Source organism: Schistocerca nitens, chromosome 1, assembly GCF_023898315.1.
Source record: "Schistocerca nitens isolate TAMUIC-IGC-003100 chromosome 1, iqSchNite1.1, whole genome shotgun sequence".
Classification (NCBI taxonomy): Eukaryota; Metazoa; Arthropoda; class Insecta; order Orthoptera; family Acrididae; genus Schistocerca; species Schistocerca nitens.
Window position 1 is genome coordinate 1,245,045,931 of NC_064614.1, and position 20,353 is coordinate 1,245,066,283.

The window sequence follows — 20,353 nt, forward strand, 5'->3', positions numbered from 1 at the left end:
AGTACTGACGCCATAGCTCTACGATAAAGAGGTCGAAATAAAAGAATTCTTCTCGCGAGGATACAATGCACCCCTCATACGTCACGGGGACTACATCGAAAATCGATATATCTGCAAATGCTGTGCATTGTCTCATTAGAATGATAAAAAACAGTTTTCAGTCAATCATCCTCGAACATCTCGCGAAATGACAGCTACGGGAAAAATCGGACTAATTAGAGCTCATGTGCAATTTAACCGACAGCCATTTTCCTCGCGCGCAATTCACAAATAGAAGAAGAAAAAAGGGAAATGTGTGTGATAACGGAAGTACCCTCCATCACACACCGTAAAGAATTTTACGGAGTAAATACAAATCGCAGCTAAGGTTCACTTTCCTTTACATGCCACGCTGGATAACGAAAACGTCGCTCGCTTAAAATACGAGGGTCACTCCAAAAGAAATGCACACTATTTTTTTAAATCCATATTTTATTCCACATGTTTGAAAGTTTTACAGTGTGTAGATACATCCTTTAGGAACAATATTTTCATTTCTCCACACAATTTCCATACCTCGCAACTGCCTTACGCCATATTGGAACCAGAGCCTGCATACCCGCACGGTAGAATTCTGGACCAACCTGTTAGAGCCACTGTTTGACAGCGTGCTCATGGGAGTCATCATCTTCAAATCTTGCTCCACGAAGCGAGTCTTTCAGTTTCCCAAAGAGATGATAGTCACATGGAGCCAGGTCTGAACTTCAAGGCGGGTGTTTCAGTGTTGTCCATCCGAGTTTTGTGATCGCGTCCATGTTTTTTTGACTGACATGTGGCCGTGCATTGTCGTGCAACAGCAAAACATCCTGCTTTTGCCGATGTGGTCGAACACGGCTCAGTCGAGCTTGAAGTTTCTTCAGTGTCGTCACATATGCATCAGAATTTATGGTGGTTCCACTTGGCATGAGGTCCACAAGCAAGAGTCCTTCGGAATCGAAAAACACCGTAGCCATAACTTTTCCAGCAGAAGGTGTGGTTTTGAATTATTTTTCTTGGGTGAATTTGCATGATGCCACTCCATTGATTGCCTTTTCGTCTCTGGTGAAAAATGATGGAGCCATGTGTCATCACCTGTCACAATTCTTCCAAGAAATTCATCTCCACCATTCTCGTACTGTTCCAAAAATTCGCTGCATACCATTTTTCTTGTTTGTTTGTGAGCCACAGTCGTCATCCTGGGAAGCCACCCGGCATAATCCTTTTTTAACGCCAACACTTTCAGTATTCTGCAAACACTTCCTTCCTTTCTCGCAACGTAGCGTGACAATTCGTTCACTGTGTTGCGTCTGCCAGCAGTCACCAATTCGTTAACTCTCTGCACATCGTCTGGAGTGTGTGCAGTACGAGGCCTGCCACTGCGAGGACAATCCTCAATATTGCCGTGCCCGCTTTCATCACGTAACCTGCTTGCCCACCGACTAACTGTATTGCGATCGACAGCAGCATCTCCATATACCTTTTTCAACCTCTTGTGGATGTTTCCCACTGTCTCGTTTTCATAGCACAGGAATTCTATGACAGCACGTTGCTTCTGACGAACGTTAGGTGTAGCAACCATCTTGAATGAAGACACGCTGTGATGACGCCACTAACGGAAACAGGTTCAACTAAGTTTGAAAACAAGCGGGAAGGACGTATCTACTACACACGGTAAAACTTTCACACATGCAGAATGAAAACTGTATTTTCACAAAAATAGCGTGCATTTCTTTTGGAGTGACCCTCGTGTGTTATACTCTATTCCTAAAGCGAAACACAAGGTTTACCAGCTACAACGCACCGCAGAACAGTGCACGTGATAACGACAGTGCCTTTTATGTGGACAGGTGACAAAAGCAGTAGAGATGTTACGGCACGAGGTCACGATGTGGAGTGACTCAGCGACAGAGGTGCGCAGTGGAGCACGCTGCCCTGTAACACACTGGCCGACACATTCCTCCCGAAGTCCTTCCCCAGCGTTACGCGAGGGCAGCGGCACCGTTGCGTTCCGTTGCACTACGGGAGTGCACAGCGTACGAGCATGACGCACCTCGAAAGTATGTTCTGTGATATGAGACCTGCAACTCACAGAAGACAATGTGTCGCGAACCCGCTGCGGGAGAGCGTGAATAATGAGCCTCGAGGGTCGCGTGGAAGAAAAACTTCACATTCTTGTGCAGTTCCTTTTCTTCCTCTTCTCTCGTCGACAGTGGGCAACTGTGGACAACGTAAAACAGTAACTTAGAGGAACTGTTCTTCTGAACGATGTGCTTATTCCCATCTCCCCAACAAATTTTCATTTCCCTCACTGCTGTTGTTATTCTTCCTGAGTGAACATACTTCCACTTCTCTTTTTCTTCAAACACCTTGAAGTTTGTTGTTTATGTTCATTCCTCCTTCATATTTATTTGTAGAAAGATTATTAATCTTGTCATTAACATATTTAAGAGTAATCCTCCCATCGAAACAGAATTTGTTAAACCAGATTTTCATTGTATCTTTTGTAGTGCGCATATTTATTTTAAGTAACAGTTTTACCTCATTCTTGTCCCGAGTAGGCACAAATTTAAGGTCGTTAAATGAGTCCGCGATCATGTTATGGCACTTTGTTTGTAAAGGTTAATCTAGATCACACAAATTTTACAATTCACGGTTATGAGTTTCGGCTACAGCCATCTTCAGATCTGTTAGAAATAGGAAAACAGTGGTGTAACCAACTAAGTTCGATTAGCTAAATCAAAATCTATAACAGGTCTGGCGATGCATAAGAAAAATAAAAAAAAATATTTACGTGATTCACAGCAATGCGTGCCAGCCATACGTACCATAAAGTTTTAAACATGTCTGTTACTCAACAACCGTATAGGTGTTTCAATACAGGATTAAACGCCAACCGGTTGCGCACAATTGGTAGGTACATTGATGTAGATTTCGACATCTATTAGGGGTGTCTCCATCAGAATGAAAACTTTGATAAATCGTAAAATTACATTGCTAAAAAGCAATGGTCGGAATTTAGAGCAACTATTTCACTTTTGACATGAGCATAGATGCTCTAAATTCTGACCATTGCTTTTCAGCAATGTAATTTTACGATTTATCAACATTTTCGTTCTAATGAAGACACCACTAGCAGGTTTCGAAACCTAGGTCAATGTACCTACCAGTTATGTGCAACCGGTTGGCTGTTTAACCCTATGTTGATACCATAAATTATTCTGATTGAGGAATCAATGTCAAAATCTTATCTACGTAGGTACATAGTAAATGCTGGTGATGGCATGTATGCGTCCCGTTCAAATGGTTCAAATGGCTCTGAGCACTATGCGACTTAACTTCTGAGGTCATCAGTCGCCTAGAACTTATAACTAATTAAACCTAACTAACCTAAGGACATCACACACATCCATGCTCGAGGCAGGATTCGAACCTGCGACCGTAGAGGTCGCTCGGCTTCGGACTGCAGCGCCTAGAACCGCTCGGCCACCTCGGCCGGCATGCGTCCCGTATATACACTAATAACAGGGCACTATAGTCAGGGCACTATATTCAGTCTATATGATAACCAGTGTCGTATATTTACTAGTTAAAATGCAGTATACGTTGTCGTTAAGTCTCCTCCGTCTTTTCGGGTCTAATGATCCACTGACTGGTTTTTTTATTACTGAAATATTGCAAGTATCGCTTAGTTAATCAATTATGCTCAATTGTTTTACATGACCAAATGAACTGAATCGCCTCCTGCGGATTGTGTGTGAGAGTTTCGGAAGTTTTTTGTTGTGTTCTTTGTTACTCCTTAATTTGTAGTTGCCAGTTCCGTTTACAGTGGGTCTCACAATCTCTGGAAAGATTCTTTTCCCCTTTTTTTCATGCACTCATCCGCATAGAGCGACTGCGGTTTTATAGCCATTTCATAGAGTGTAATTTTCGCATTCATGAAGATCGATTTTTTACTCCAGATGTTCTTGCAGAGTTAAAACGTTACCTTATTCCCTGAAAGTTAGCTTAAAAATTTGGAACTCAGTGTATGAAGAAAAAAGCTTTTAGTAAAATGCTTTTTGGGAGGGGGCGGTGTCATTACGATACTCACCATTTCCCCCTCCCCACTTTGTCAACAGTGTAGCCGTGCATAGGAAACACATACGGAAGCGTTTGTGTGGTGTTAGGCGGGCAGCGGGAAGTGGGGAACTTCTGTTTTCTGTCATGGCTGGTTGTTTGTTAGCAAGGAGAGCTGAGGCATACACATCTGTAGTTGCGTGCCAAGACATTGTAGAATCCACGTCGCAACGTATTGCTGCCGTTTTCTTCTTCTTTCACTGGTGCCATGTCCCGCGCTGACGTTGGGTCGGCATTGTTTGGAACGGATTTGGCAAGGTTAGTGTTGAAGGGGTGGCCGGATGCCATTTCTGACGCCACCCCGTACACCCCCCCCTGGACGGAATTAGTGTACCCCAGCTGTCTGCGTCTAGTGTAATTCATGGAATAGTATGAACGTGTGCAGATATCTGCGAGTCATGTAACTGAGGCGGAACGTGGGGACCAGCCCGGTATTCACCTAGCGGGATGTGGAAAGCCGCCTAGAAACCACATCCAGGCCGGCCAGCACGCCGACCGAAGCCGGTTATTCGCTGGGCGGATTCGATCCGGGGCCGGTGCGCCTACCCTAGTCCAAGAAGCAGCGCATTAGCTCTCTCGGCTAACCTGGCGGGTAACGTATTGCTGCAGTTTATGGTATGAAAAACTTAAAGGTCTGGTTTTGGTGAATCCACGTCGGAACGTGTTGGTGCCGTTTATGGTACGAAAAGTATACAGTTTTGGTAATTCTTCCAATCCATATGTGGCATACAGCAAACCAGTGCTTAACAGTATTGGTTAAGAACAGTCTTGGTTGCAATTTTCTTTTTTTTCTTTTTCAACGACGCGTTTCGCCTTATTTAGGCATCTTCAGGTTATCATTTCTAGATGGACGCGAGAGGCGCCAAGATCTGCATAACGCGTTTCCGTTCACAGGAGCGAATAACAGTAAGATGGGGGCTCAGGTAGTTATTGTTACTCGCTCCTGTGAACGGGAACGCGTTATGCAGATCTTGGTGCCTCTCGCGTCCATCTAGAAAATATAACCTGAAGATGCCCAAATAAGGCGAAACGCGTTGTTGAAAAATAAAAAAAAACTAAAATTGCAACCAAGACTGTTTTTAACCAATACCGTTGTGGTGTTGGTGTGTGGTTCTAATATTCTCAGCCATCACTGTAGCTCTGGTACTTGACAACTGGGTTCACCCCTGCTGAGGTGGGCTGCAGTTGGCTTGGGCTCTTGTCACGAGCCCCTTGAACCAGGTACGGATGCTGGTGCAGGCTGAGACCCACAGAACCGGCCCGTGGCCATGAGGCAGCTGGAGCACTCACTGGCTTCGACCACGGCAGCTAAGGCGATGCCCGCCCACCTGTTGCCTCCCCCGGTCTGGGCCCCCGCGTCAGCTGTTTTGTGTGCGTCACGCGCTACGCAGCCGCTGGCAGCCGAGCGACGCACGCCAAGGTGGAGACGTCCGCTTGTCTCCTACCAATCCCCCCCCCCCCCCCACACACACACATTCAAATGCAAAAATCTATCGGAAAAAATCTCGTTTCCTTACAAACTGAACACAAGATTGAGACTGAATATCATTAATAAGAGGAACTTCACTGTTGTCTCGTATCGCTTGAGGTGACACGGGAGAGAACATTACTGTTAAATTTCGCGGGCGATAAATTTTGGAAATTTTTGACCCTTAATTGCGTTAAGATAGTACCTGTTGAGTACCGACGGGGCCATTTTATCAGATTTCGTCGCTTTGCCGCAGCTTCTGAAAAAGTGGGAGGTTTAAGTTTAACATTTTGTGACAATTGGGGTAGAATGGCCGCCCTATAAACCAGAATTAAAGAGTTCCAGTCTGCGACATGCGTAAGAATGTTAAATGTGTCATTTCTGTGTGTCCATATTGAGATAGAGCTGAAACCCTATTATTTAAAACAAATAAATAATAGTGGCTATCAAACATCCTGGCAGATTAAAACTGTGTGGTGGACCGAGACTCGAAATCGGAACCTTTGCCTTTCGTGGGCAGTTGGTAGAGCACTTGTCCGCGAAAGGCAAAGGGCCCGAGTTCGAGTCTCTGTCCGGCACACAGTTTTAATCTGCCAGGAAGTTTCATATCAGCGCACACTCCGCTGCAGAGTGAAAATTTCATTCTGGAAACATCCCCTAGGCCGTGGCTAAGCCATGTCTCCGCAATATCCTTTCTTCCAGGAGTGCTAGTTCTGCAAGGTATGCAGGAGCGCTTCTGTAAAGTTTGGAAGGTAGGAGACGAGGTACTTGCGGAATTGAAGTTGTGAGGACGGGGCGTGAATCGTGCTTGGGTAGCTCAGTTAGTAGAGCATTTGCCCGCGGAAGGCAAAGATCCCGAGTTCAAGTCTCGGTCCGGCATACAGTTTTAATCTGCCAGGAAGTTTCATATCAGAGCACATTCCGCTGCAGAGTGAAAATTTCATTCTGAATACTGGCTATCAATAACCTCCGTATCGCCCGCATCTCGTGGTCGTGCGGTAGCGTTCTCGCTTCCCACGCCCGGGTTCCCGGGTTCGATTCCCGGCGGGGTCAGGGATTTTCTCTGCCTCGTGATGGCTGGGTGTTGTGTGCTGTCCTTAGGTTAGTTAGGTTTAAGTAGTTCTAAGTTCTAGGGGACTTATGACCACAGCAGTTGAGTCCCATAGTGCTCAGAGCCATTTGAACCATTTTAACCTCCGTATCAAAGGAAGCATCACAGGTTTCCGCTGCAGCAATTGAAGAAATCCTTGGAGAACTCAAATCTCGCAATATGGATGAGGAATTTGAACTCCGCTCTTCCTAAACGTGCGTCCAATGTCGGGTAGGTAATCGAAGACAAAGGTATATGTAACATTTTGTAGAAAGAAACACTGTAACATTCGAAATACACAATTTTGTTTTACGGCCCAATGGGCCCGCAGCGTTGGAGACATCGCTTGGAGACCCAGTCCAGGAAGCAGCGCAGTTTAATGTTTCTATTGTGATGGATCCATTTCCACTAGGTTGCCATGTACGGACCCTATGCGAAAGTTACGTAATATTTTTTACTTCATAATAATTTCGCAGGTGGTATGAGGTTGGTACTGTTGCAGAAATAAATCCATAATAATAAAAACATTAAGCTACTTAAGCAGCAAACTGTATTTTTTTGCACAATTTTTTTTGTATTGCAGTTCATGTCAGCTTTGTCCTTTTTTTATTCCAAGTGCAACCGTCTCCGCTGCTATCCACCGTCTCTAAAGCGCCTCACCCGCCTGCCACTGTACACTCAAACTTGTATCTCAAATTCGCCCTTTTCTATCCACGGGTTTGTCGGAGAAGCCCGTGCACGTACCAACAAAATTTGTCAATCTAACCTCACTTCTGAAGCAGGCGCTGTTCATGTCGCCAAGTATTTTGATACTGGTGGGAAGAAAAATAAAACCATAAAGAAGAAGAAACGTTGGTCCAAGGAATGGTTGATACTGAGAGGGAAATATACCCATGAAAATCTGCTATAATCAGAAGCTGATGTTTACATCAACATCCTCCGAAGGAGCAGTCAGAGTTTCAGTAATTCAGTTACTTTGCCCTCACACTGAAAAAGAAGATCCAAGTGTGCGACAATGTATTCACTTCTACTTGGTCCTGTAATGACAGTTCATTAAAATACCGCAACGTAAAAACATATAAGTACCTCGTCAGTGCAAGAAATGGAGAGCTTGCATTTTTTATTGTATCGCACTCCGTCTTGTATGTTGTGTGTAGAATTTTGATTTTGCGTAATATATAGCTGGGAAGACGCAAAAATTGTACTATTCTGGTAATTGCGAGTGGTGTTTTTTTGTCCTTGATTGCAGTTTCCATAGTTGTGAAAACTCGCGATACAGCGAGAACTCCTTTTAGCTAAACATGCGCGGCGAAATATCAACACAAACAGCATCCGTCATCTTGTCAGATTTCCTGTCAATCAAAATTTCTATGAAACACGGCAAATATGCTCTATATTTGACAAACATAGGAAACAGTGTCGTACATGGTCAAACATTTAACAAATCTAGTAAAGTTTGACGCTTTGTCTCATAGTGCACGGAGCCTTAAAGGCACACCTAATGATCAAAGGATTCAAGATGTTCGAATAGCGTTAATCTTTTATGGCTGCCTTTTAGGCCTAGGTATTGGAAGAAAGGTGGTAGTACAAACGTAACTGTGAGGAACTGTGAAGTGTATTTAGAGGCAGTTACAGATTTATATGTTGATAATGAACGGACGCAGGTACCGGCATGGACATTATGATCTAAGAAAACGCAGATGCACGCCGCTGTGGTATAACTATTATAACTCCCCCCACCGAAACAAAAGAACGTGAACGTGGTGTTGGAGAGACGGGGAAGCAGACCTAGTCATGGCACCCTAATATGACACCGATGCCATAGGCACAAGAGATGGCTTTTTTTATCCAAAAGGCTGTGACAGGAGATATTCTTTCCAGTTACAACGTTCAGACCCTATGAAGCTAAAGCAAATGTATTTGACAAGCTACCCACTTCCCTTATGTATTTTTAATTGTCCTCAACCAAGTCCCAGAGGAGAAATTTTGTTTACAATTTCTTTTAATTTTTAAATTGTTTTTAGGAGAATTGTCTTTAGCTTTATACGGGCCTCCGGAGGAGTATTTGTGGTGAGCGTAAAGCGGCGCTGAAGGGTAGGAGAAGGTCCTTTCAGTAAAAGGAAAATTGCAGACTATGACTCAGACTTCACAGGTTCGATACTCTGTTGATCCTCGGATTTAGTTTGTGTGACAGTTAGTGCATCTTCCTCTATTGCATGTTTTGTGTAGGTGAAAAACTCAGGTTGCGCTGCTCTTAGAATTCCACGTTAAACTATTAATGTTGGTTGGGAGATGTGGTTTACAGTTACACTGGTGAACCAAAGCATTGTGTTCACCGCCTATCGCGAGGGGAATGCGTACTGGCGGCGTTGCGCGGACATAACACTCCAAAGAAAGTATACAGGGTGTATCATAATTAATGCCGTAAATGCATACAATTGAAATTAGACGATACTAGAAGCAAAACAGAGACTTTTCGGTTACCGGCCGCCGCCGACTTGATTGTTTAAATTTCAGCCCAGTAAGGAAAAGGTAATAACACTGTACAACATTTAAAAAAGTTATTAGAGATTCTTTGATGCAAGCACAGGTGTTTTGAATGAGCACGACAACTGTTACACGACAGTATTCGTAGTTAAAGGAGCTGTTCAAAGTGTCGTCTTTGTACCTGGATGCTGGCCTGTACCCGTTGCCGCTATGAGTTTCTAGCCCTTTCAAACACGCCTGGATCATTTCGAAATTCTTGAAAAGCACTGACAAGTCCCTGCTCCATTTCTTCAATTCTTAGCCGGAGTAGGGTACACTACACCGTTAGGGTGGCGCTCAAACACAGGAAACCATCGGGTTCATATCAGGTGATCTTGACACCCCGCAAACAACTGACGTGAGCGGCACTCTGCCCATGTACTGTACTGTCGTGTGAATTGTGTTTCTAATGTAAACAAGGACCGCATTAAGGATCGGCAGGATCACGTCTGTGGTGGCTGGTGACCACGAAGTCGCAGTCGAGACTTGTTTGCTTATAGTGCCTCGAACTTTCAACTGCACGCATTTAAGCCATGAATTATGATACACCCCGTGGAAGTGGAACAGAGTCGAACGAGGAATCATTCTGGCGACGATGCGGGCCTCATATGGGGAAAGCCAGTGACGTAAGAGGGCAGATTGTTACAGTTCGGTGCCTGCGAGCCAGCATCTCGGAAACAGCGAAGCTGATTGGCTGTTCGCTTCCTGGTCTCTGGAAGCGTCTGCGGAAAGCGGTTGAAGTACAGGGAAATCGCGTGTAGGCGACGAGGTGTTGGGCGTCCACGCCTCATTAGGGCTCAGGGCTTTGCCCGCTCTGAGAAGTATGATAGGCTCAGATCCGTGGCAGATCTTTACTCTTCAAGTGGAGAAAACAAAAGATTAATGAGAAGCTGTCATTCCCTATGGGTAGTTTATTCTGTCCTTGAGACATTAGATCAACTACACCTGAGTTACAGGATTTCCCCATTACGTCCAATACTGGGGTGCTGTCCAATGCCGGAGAGCCTCGACAATAGTGACGGGTTACAAAGGGGGAAATAAGCTGAAGATGTGAAGTTTGTCGTAGAGAAGGCATTGGACTTGGGTAGTTCGTGCAGCAATGTTAGATTTACTGCTGCAGTGGCGTAATGGCTAGCATTCCTGCTTAGTAAGCATGGAGACCTGGGTTCAAGTTCCGGGAATGGCACAAAATTTAATTCATCTCTTCAGCTTCCATCATTATCGTAGGTTGAACTTCATTCAGATTTTACAGCAATGGAATATAGTTCGAAGCTGGATGACATTTAGGAAAAGAACGAAGTACCGACAGATTGTGGAATACGCACAGGACAGAGCAAAGTGGAGAGAGTCGAATCGACACGTATCGTAAGACGTATAAAGTTAGCTGGAAGTCGCTAAGTGGTCTCATTCTCAAACACTGGACCAATACAGTCAGGGTCATACGCGTGCCTTGAGTTTCCCTGGCGTAAGACTTAAATTACCAGCAGTAATACTTTTCTTAGTTTATTAAAACTGAAACTCAACTCCGGCCGAAGACGCCGTGAAGGCCAGTGGTACCAACCGACCGCCGTATCATCCTCAGCCCACAGCCGTCACTGGATGCGTATATAGAGGGGCGTGTGGTCAGCACACTGCACTCCCTGCCGAACGTCAGTTTACGAGACCGGAGCCGCTACTTCTCAATCACGTAGCTCCTCAGTTTGCCTCACAAGGGCTGAGTGCACCCCGCTTGCCAATAGCGCTCGGCAGACCGCGTGGTCACCCATCCAAGTGCTAGCCAATCCTGGCAGCGCTTAAGTTCGGTGATCTGACGGGAACCGGTATTACCATTGCGGCAAGACCGTTGGCTCTTACTTTCTTAAACATAATCCTCTGTAGAGCCAGAGAAACGGCCTGCCTAATATCGGTACGGCCCCCGCGAGAACGCAGAAGTGCCGCAACACGACGTGGCGTGGACTCGACTAACGTCAGAAGTACGGCTGCCCATGAACCCGTAAGAGTACGAGGGGGTGGAGATCTCTTCTGGACTGCACGTTGCAAGGCATCCCAGATACGCTCAATATTGTTCGTGTTTGGGAATTTTAATGGCCAGCGGAAGTCGATAAACTCAGACGAGTGTTCCTGGAGCCACTCTGTAGCAATTATGGACCTGTCGGGTGTCGCACTATCCTGCTGGAATTGCCCAAGTCCATCGTAATGCAGAATGGACATGAATGGATGCATATGATCAGACAGGATGCTTACGTACGTGTCACCTGTCAGAGTCGTATCTAGACGGATCAGGGGCGCCATATCACTCCAACTGCACGCGCCCCACATCATCACAGAGCCACCACCATCTTGAACAGCTCCTGTTGACATGCAGGGTTCCTGGGTTCATGGGGTTGTCTCCATCCGCTCGATACTATTTGAAAAGAGACTCGTCCGACCAGGCAACATGTTACCAGTCATCAACAGTCCAATGTCGGTGTTGTTGGGCCTAGGCGAGGCGTAAAGCTTTCTGTCGTGCAGTCATAAAGGGTACACGAATGGACTTTCCGCTCCGAAAGCCCATATCGATGATGTTTTGTTGATAGGTTCGCACGCTGACACTTGTTGATGGCCCATCATCGACATCTGCAACGATTCGCGGACGGGTTGCACTTCTGTCACACTGAACGATTCTCTTCAGTCGTCGTTGGTCCCGTTCTTGCAGGATCTTTTTCCGGCCCCAGCGGTATCGGAGATTTGACGTTTGACATTGCCTACCTCAACGCCGTATTCTGCCTGCTTTCATATTTCTGTATTTGAATATGCATACCTATAACAGTTTTTTTGGCGCTTCATGATTAAAGTTGTATAAGCAACATTTTTAATAAAATAAAATACAAATTGAAAATTAATTAACATTCACATAACGACTGAAAATCTCCCTTCATTATTTCTCAGTTTCAGGAATAATCACTGAAATGCGAAGTAAATAGTTCAAACTGATATTCGTGTAAATCGCCGGCTACCAGCTAACGAAAAACGTTTTTGCCAGCCTTAGCGCCGCATTTTCCCAAGCAGAAATCCTAAAATCTCGCTGTGACCTCCTTCTGAAATTTGCTAACAAGATATTATTGTCTCTCTGTATTTCTCGTACTTCTGTTATGTAGATACTTCTTTACCTACAGTCGCTTTTGTGTTTTCTTTTCCTGCCTCGTTTTCATCCAATAAATGCAGCACAAGCTCGTAAGCAAAGACGGAGAACCATAGCAGGCTGATCGCGCCTTGAGGCAACGTGTGGATACCAGGACGCACATGCGTACATGCGTTCTTTCCACTATTTTCCATGCCCTGTTATTCCCGTGCCCCAGCAGACGCGGGAAGAAGCATCGTGTGGACATAGCTTTACTGTGCCGGAACTACTGTGGCATGTGAATCCCCGACACTATGCAATAATGCGGCAGACCACTGCTCGAGGTGGAGGAGGAGTTTCTGAGGGGAGCGAGGAAAGCGGCTTCCCGCGTCACCCTTTGCAGCCGACCTGAGCTGCTAATTGCAGGTGTGTACACAGAACAGATGTAGGTTCCTCGGTATCAGTATAGGGGCTTCCCCCTCCGCTCCCTCGCGGACACCTATTGCGGAGCAGCAGGCTCGCTGAGGACGCGCGGTTGCGCAGAGGCGCCTGGAGTGTTTTGCAAAGCAGCTGGAGGGGCTCCCCAAGGTGACGCGTCCGGACACAGCTGTTGGCGCCGCCATGTTGCCAGCCCTGACCGCCGCAACGCGAGTCCCCAGACTGGCGGCGAGAGCCGGTCTGTGCAGTGCAGTTGCCGGTGGGTGCCCGAGCGAGTTGCAGGTCTACCTTCCGCTGTCAGAGGTACGTGACTACGCCGCGTGTCTTTGTACTGCGGAGAACCGAGTCACTGTTCTCGAATCACCTCGAGGAAAACGGTCTCCTAACACATAGCACGGATTCATAAAATATCAGTCTTATGCATCGCAAGTAGCCCTTTATTCGCGCATAATAATGAGTATAATTCCAGTTCCAGAGAAAGCGGGCGCTGACAGGTCTAAATACTACCGAACTTTCCGTTTAATAAGTCATGCTTTCCAAAATATTAATACAATTCTTTGCAGAAGAATAGAAAAACTTCTAGAAGCCGATCTCGGGGAAGAGCAGTTTGGATTTCGGAGAAATGTAGACCAAGCGAGGCAATACTGTCCCTACGACTTATTTTAGAAGATAGGTTAAGGGAAGAGAAACATCCGTTTATAGCGTTTGTAGACTTAGAGAAAGCTTTTGACAACGTTGACTAGAATACTGTCTTTGAAATTCTGAAGGTACCAGGGGTAAAATACAGCGAGCGAAAGGCTATTTACAATTTGTACAGAAACCAGAGGGCAGTTATAAGAGTCGAGGGGTTGAAAGGGAAGTAGTGGTTGAGAAGGGAGTGAGACAGGGTTATAGTCTACCCTGATGTTATTCAATCTGTACAGTGAGCAAGCAGTACAGGAATTTCCACAGAGGAATTTGGAGCAGAAAGTAAATAAAGTCCAGGGAGAAGACAAAACTGAGTGGTTTGACGAAGTCAATGTAATTCTGTCAGAGACTTGGAAGAGTAGTTGAATGGAATGCCCATTATATTGAAAAGAGGATATAAGATGAACATCAACAGAAGCAAAACAAGTATAATGGAATGATGTCGAATTAAATCAGGTGGTGTAGAGGGAATTAGATTAGGAAGTGAGACACTTAAAGTAGTAGAGTTTTGTCATCTGGGCAGCAAAATAACTAAATTTTTTGAAAACATTGTCAGCGATCTCTAAAATTAACATTTAAAGATGCAACTTTTTATTTTTATTGTAGTTACCGGTTTCGATTCGATTTAAGAACCATCTTCAGACTCCAGAACGGTGGGTGGACTTCGTGCTGCAAGTTGCGCCGAGCCTCGACGCTGGGGGCAGTTATTCCAGCGTCGAGGGTCGGCGCAACTTGCAGCACGAAGTCCACCCACCGTTCTGGAGTCTGAAGATGGTTCTTAAATCGAATCGAAACCGGTAACTACAATAAAAATAAAAATTTGCGATCAAGAGTTTTTAATCTTTAAAAAGCAAAATAACTGCTGGCGGCCTAAGTAGAGAGGGTGTACTATGTAAACTAGCTGTAGCAAGAAAAGTATTTATGAAGAAGGGTAACTGGTTAACATCTAACATAGATTTAAATTGTTAGCAAGAGTTTTGTGGAAGTATTTATATGGCGTGTAGCCAGTTGTGGAAGTGAAACATTGACGATAAGCAGTTTAGACAAGAAGAGAACAGAAGCTTTTGAAATGCGGTGCTGCAGAAGAACGCTGAAGATTAGATTGGTAGATCACGTAACTAATGAGGAGGTACTGAATAGAACTGTAGAGAAAAGAAATTTGTGGCACAACCTGACTAAAAGAAGGGATCGGTCGATGAGACACGTCCTGAGGCATCAAGGGGTCACCAATTTGGTACTGGAGGGAATTGGAAGGGGGTGACGGACGGATAAAAATCGTAAAGGGAGACCAAGAGATGGATACAGTAAGCAGATTCGGAAGGTTGTAGGTTGCAGCGGTTATTCGGTGACGAAGAGGTGTACACAGGATAGAGTAGCATGGAGAGCTGCATAAAACCAGTTTTAGGACTGAAGACCGCAACAACAATGAGTGCGATCCACATCTCAAATTGATTCCGTATGTCTACATTTCCAAAAGGCCGTTCCTCCCAAGAGACATGTGATTAAGTTGCGTGCCTATGCAACAATCGTATCGCTTCAGCTGTGAGACTGGATTCGTGACTTCCTGTCAGAGAGGCCAAGTTCGTAGCAGTCGACGGAAAATCATCGAGCGAAACGGACGTTCCCCATGGAAGTGTTATACGCCTTATCCCGTTCGTCATCTATGTAAACGATTTAGGTGACAATCTGAGCAGGTCTCTTAGACTGTTTGCGGATGATCCTGTCATTTACTGTCTTGTCTAGTCATCAGAAGAGCAAATCCAGTTGCAAATTGACTTAGACGCTATATCCGTATGGTGCGAAAAGTGGCAATTGTTTCTGAATAAGGAAAATCAGGAAGCCTTCCTGATGAGTATGAAAAGAATCCTTTAAATTTCGGTCACATGATACATCACAAATATTTAAAGGCTCTCGATTAAACTAAGTACCTAGGAATTACAGTTTCGAACAGCTTAAATTGAACGATCACATAGGTAATGTTGTGGGAGAGGAAAACCAAAAACTCCGTTTTATTGGCGCAATAGATAGGAGATGCAATAGGTCTACTAAAGAGACTGCTTACACCAAGCTTTTCCGTGCTATGCTAGAGTACTGCTGGGCGGTATAGGATCCTTACCACGTAGGACTGACGGAGGACAAAAAAAAGTCCACAGAATATCACCTCGTTTTTTACTGTGGTGAAATAGGGAGAATGTGTCACGGATATTATACGGGAGTTGGGGTGGAATAACAATTACGGCTAGATCTTTTCACGAAATTTCAATCACCAGCTTTCCCCTCCAAAACCTTCGTAACGGAAACTTACCATCGTAATAAAATAGCGAATTTGGAGCTCGCAGAGAAAGATTTAGATGTTCGTTTTTCCTATGCGCTGTTAGAGAGTGGAGCGGTAGAGAAAACCCCTGAAAAGGTTGTAGACAAAGTTACAGAATTTTTTGAACAGATCTCGTATATAGATGACCTAGTGGTTAACGCCGTAAACTCCAAGAGGTCCTTCGGATAATACGTCACAACGGAAGAAAACTGTAGCGAAATGTAGGAAGACCTGCAGAGATCGGCGCTTCGTGCTGGGATTGGCAGTTGACCCTCGACAAATGTAACACAATGCGCACAAATATTATTTGATTACATGAATGCCGAAGAATCACTGGAAACAGGAACAACCATTAAATATATGATTGGCCTTCTATATAAACAGATGCGACGTATTGCCGATTAGCAGGCAGAAAGACCCGACCAATGACTGGAAAGTCAACATTCGTTAAATATTTGGGAGTATGCACAAGGACCAACTTAAAATGGTACGCCCAAAAAACTAATCGCACGAAAGGTAGATGCCGCCAGTCTGATATTCATTAGAAGAATCTTCGGGACTGATACTTGGGCATTGCTCTGCATTCTGGGACTCTTCCGAGGCAAAATTGACAGAGGAAATACGTTGTTGTTGTCTTCAGTCCTAAGACTGGTTTGATGCAGCTTTCCGTGCTACTCTGTCCTGTGCGCGTCTCTTCGTTTCCGAGTAACTACTGCGACCTACACCTTTCTGAATCTACTTACTGTGATCATCTCTTGGTCTCTCTCGACGATTTTTACCCCCACTGTTCCCTCAAATACTAAACTGGTGATCCCTTGATGTCTCAGAATGTGTCCTATCCATTCTTTTGATCAAGTTGTGGCACCAATATCTTGTCTCCGCAAATCTATTCAGTACTTTCTCATTAGTTACGTGATCGATCGATCTAATCTTCAGCATTGTTCTGTAGCAGCACATTTCGAAAGCTTCTATTCTCTTTTTATCGAAACTGTTTATCGTGAATGTTTCTCTTCCATTCACGGCTACACTCAAGACAAATATCTTCAGGAAATACTTCCTAACACATAAATTTATATTCGATGTTAACATTTCTCTTCATCCGAAATTCTTTTCTTGCCATTGCCAGTCTACATTTTATATCCTCCATACTTCAGCCATCATCAGTTATCATCCTGCCTAAATAGCAAAACTCATCTACTATTTTACGTGTATCGTTCCCTGATGTAATTCCTTTATTTAATTGGACTACATTTCATTATTTTTGTTTTGCTTTTGTAGACATTCATTTTTTATCCTCCTTGCAGAATACTTTCCCTTCCGTGCAAATGCTCTTCCAACTCCTTTGCTGTGTCTGACAGAATTATAACGCCATCGGCAAACCTCAGAGTTTTTTATTTCTTTTCCCTCAATTTTAATTCGTACTCCAACTTCTTGTTCCGTTTCATTTACTGCTTGTTCAATGTACATGTTGAATAACATCGGAGCCGGCCGGAGTGGCCGTGCGGTTCTGGGCGCTACAGTCTGGAACCGAGCGACCGCTACGGTCGCAGGTTCGAATCCTGCCTCGGGCATGGATGTGTGTGATGTCCTTAGGTTAGTTAAGTTTAATTAGTTCTAAGTTCTAGGCGACTGATGACCTCAGAAGTTAAGTCCCATAGTGCTCAGAGCCATTTGCTTTTTGTCTCACTCTCTTTTCAACCACTGCTAGGCTACAACCCTGTCTCAATCTTTCAACCACTGCTCCCCTTTCAAAGGACTCTTATAACTGCCGTCTGCTTTCTGTACAAGTTGTAAATAGCCTTTCTCTCCCTGTATTTTACCGCTTCTACCTTCATAATTTCGAAGAGTATTCCAGCCAACATTGTCAAAAGCTGTGTCTATGTCTACAAATGCTATAAATGTAGATTTGCCTTTGCTTAACCTATCTTCTAAGATAATTAGTAGCGTCCAAACTGATCTTCCCCGAGGTCGGATTCTACAATGTACCATAATTTCCAAAGGAGGGGAGCACTTTTGGTCACGGATTCGTTTATAAGGCGCGGGAGTGTCACGAAGATGGCGATGCAGCTCCTTCCAGCGGCGGACGCTAAGGAATGGCGTTGTTTATCACGGTGTGGTTTAGTATTAAAGTTGCGGGAGCGTCATTTGCGAGAAGAGCGAAACAAGTTCTCGACGTGGGGGAGGAAGTCAAAGCTGGTTTTCGGGACAGTTATCCTGTGATGCCCACACTTGAATCAATATTTTAGAGTCAAATGCGTACCAAAAAGGGGTTGCTTATCTCATAAATTCGACTGTACAGTTGTGCAGTGCCTTGATCAGAACTTACGCTGGCTTGTGTACAGCGATGTCATCGTCATTAAGTGGTCGCGCGAGTCCACCAAAACGGAGGGATGTAACAGCAGACGGGGCAGCCCATATTTGCAATCGCGCTGCTGCCTGCTGATAGGCTCCACAATGGCGCATTGTGAGTCACAGGCGACCCGTTCAGCGCAGACGGCCAGTGTATTGTGATCGCTTCGTGACCGTCGCGTGGATACGTGCCGTCTGCGGCCGTATGGCGCCGTTCCATTTCCATTGTTTCCGGCTTCTGAGAAAACCACTCGAAATGTAATCGCGGCCGAGCAGTGGGGGAAAAAAAGAACTCCATAGCGCAGACCAGCAGTGACCGAAGTGCTAAAGGACGAACCAAGTAAAACTACAAATTACTCAATAATATATCCACGCAGGTGGGAATTTTCTACCTGTAGGAACAGGTCATCCCGAGTACGGGTATTGCGCTACCCGTAGAACACGTCGGTCTTGTGGGTTGCAGCAATGTAAGGAACCAAATAACCTAGTTACACTTCTGGCCATTAAAATTGCTACACTAAGCAGAAATGCAGATGATAAATGGGTATTCATTGCACAAATATATTATACTAGAACTGACATGTGATTACATTTTCACGCAGTTTGGTTGCATAGATCTTGAGAAATCAGTACTTGGATGACGTGAACAGGTGCAGCTGCCCATGCAACTTCAACATGATACCACAGTTCATCAAGAGTAGTGACTGGCGTATTGTGACGCGCCAGTTGCTCGGTCACCATTGACCAGACGTTTTCAATTGGTGAGAGATGTGGAGAATGTGCTGGCCACGGCAGCAGTCGAACATTTTTTGTATCCAGAAAGGCCCGTTCAAGACCTGCAACATGCGGTCGTGCATTATCCTGCTGTAATGTAGGGTTTCGCAGGGATCGAATGAAGGGTCGAGCCACGGGGCGTAACGTATCTGAAATGTAACGCCCACTGTTCAAAGTGCCATCAATGCGAACAAGAGTTGACCGAGACGTGTAACCAATGGCACCCCATACCATCACGCCGGGTGATACGCCAGTATGGCGACGACGAATACACGCTTCCAATGTGCGTTCACCGCGATGTCGCCAAACACGGATACGACCATCATGATGCTGTAAACAGAACCTGGATTCATCCGAAAAAATGACGTTTTGCCATTCGTGCACCCAGGTTCGCCGTTGAGTACACCACCGCAGGCGCTCTTGTCTCTGATACAGCGTCAAGGAAAACCGCAGCTATGGTCTCCGAGCTGATAGTCCATGCAGCTGCAAACGTCGTAGAACTGTTCGTGCAGATGGTTGTTGTCTTGCAAACGTCCCCATCTGTTGACTCAGGGATCGAGACGTGGCTGCACGATCCGTTACAGCCATGCGGATAAGATGCCTGTCATCTCCACTGCTAGTGATACGAGGCCGTTGGGATCCAGCTCGGCGTTCCGTATTACCCTCCTGAACCCACCGATTCCATATTCTGCTAACAGTCATTGGATCCTGACCAACGCGAGCAGCAATGTCGCGATACGATAAACCGCAATCGCGATAGGCTACAATCCGATCTTAATCAAACTCGGAAACGTGATGGTACGCATTTCTCCTCCTTACACGAGCCATCACAACAACGTTTCTCCAGGCAACGCCGGTCAACTGCTGTTTGTGTATGAGAAATCGGTTGGAAACTTTCCTCATGTCAGCACGTTGTAGGTGTCGCCACCGGCGCCAACCTTGTGTGAATGCTCTGAAAAGCTAATCATTTGCATATCACAGCATCTTCTTCCTGTCGGTTAAATTTCGTGTCTGTAGCACGTCATCTTCGTGGTGTAGCAATTTTAACGGCCAGTAGTGTATATTCCGGGAGGTCCCTCGTTAGACGCGAACGCTGTCACATGAGTTCTATGTTGCAGGCTTTTCTTGTCGAACGGTGAGATTAAGTGATTAAGTATACAAGGGAAGCATTCGCAAAAGAAAAACAAATTTCAGGGTGGTAGACGCTGCTCTTACTTGTCTGTGCCAATTTGTGACTTATTTGTTGACTCACCGTCGTATTATAGTGTTGCGAGATGTTACTGTAGTTCTCTGGAAAAGAAAGCTGCATTGCTCACATACCTCTGAGTTGTCGCAAAGACAATAACTATTGCTCCTCGAGATGCACCAAGATGTCCACCTGAAGAACGGGTTCCTGGCAATATTACTCTAATCACGCAGTACGTAAAACTATTCACAGGTGGAAAATGTTATGAATGACGTAGGTGCGTCGTC

At 45.2% G+C, this 20,353-nt stretch overlaps 1 protein-coding gene across 2 annotated transcripts in view; it reads left to right on the top strand.

Annotated features, from left to right (window-relative positions):
- The window catches only part of LOC126201848 (leucine-rich repeat-containing protein 15-like), a 149,349-nt gene that overhangs the window by 32,200 nt on the left and 96,796 nt on the right, over positions 1-20,353 (top strand). The window contains exon 1 of one of the 2 annotated variants that reach the window (XM_049936817.1): positions 12,927-13,059. The exons of the other annotated variant lie outside the window; for it this stretch is intronic. Within the exon in view, the coding sequence (XP_049792774.1) occupies positions 12,940-13,059 (120 nt within the window). The 5' untranslated portion in view covers positions 12,927-12,939. Of the gene's footprint in view, positions 1-12,926; positions 13,060-20,353 lie in introns of those variants that run through there. 2 annotated transcript variants of the gene reach the window in all.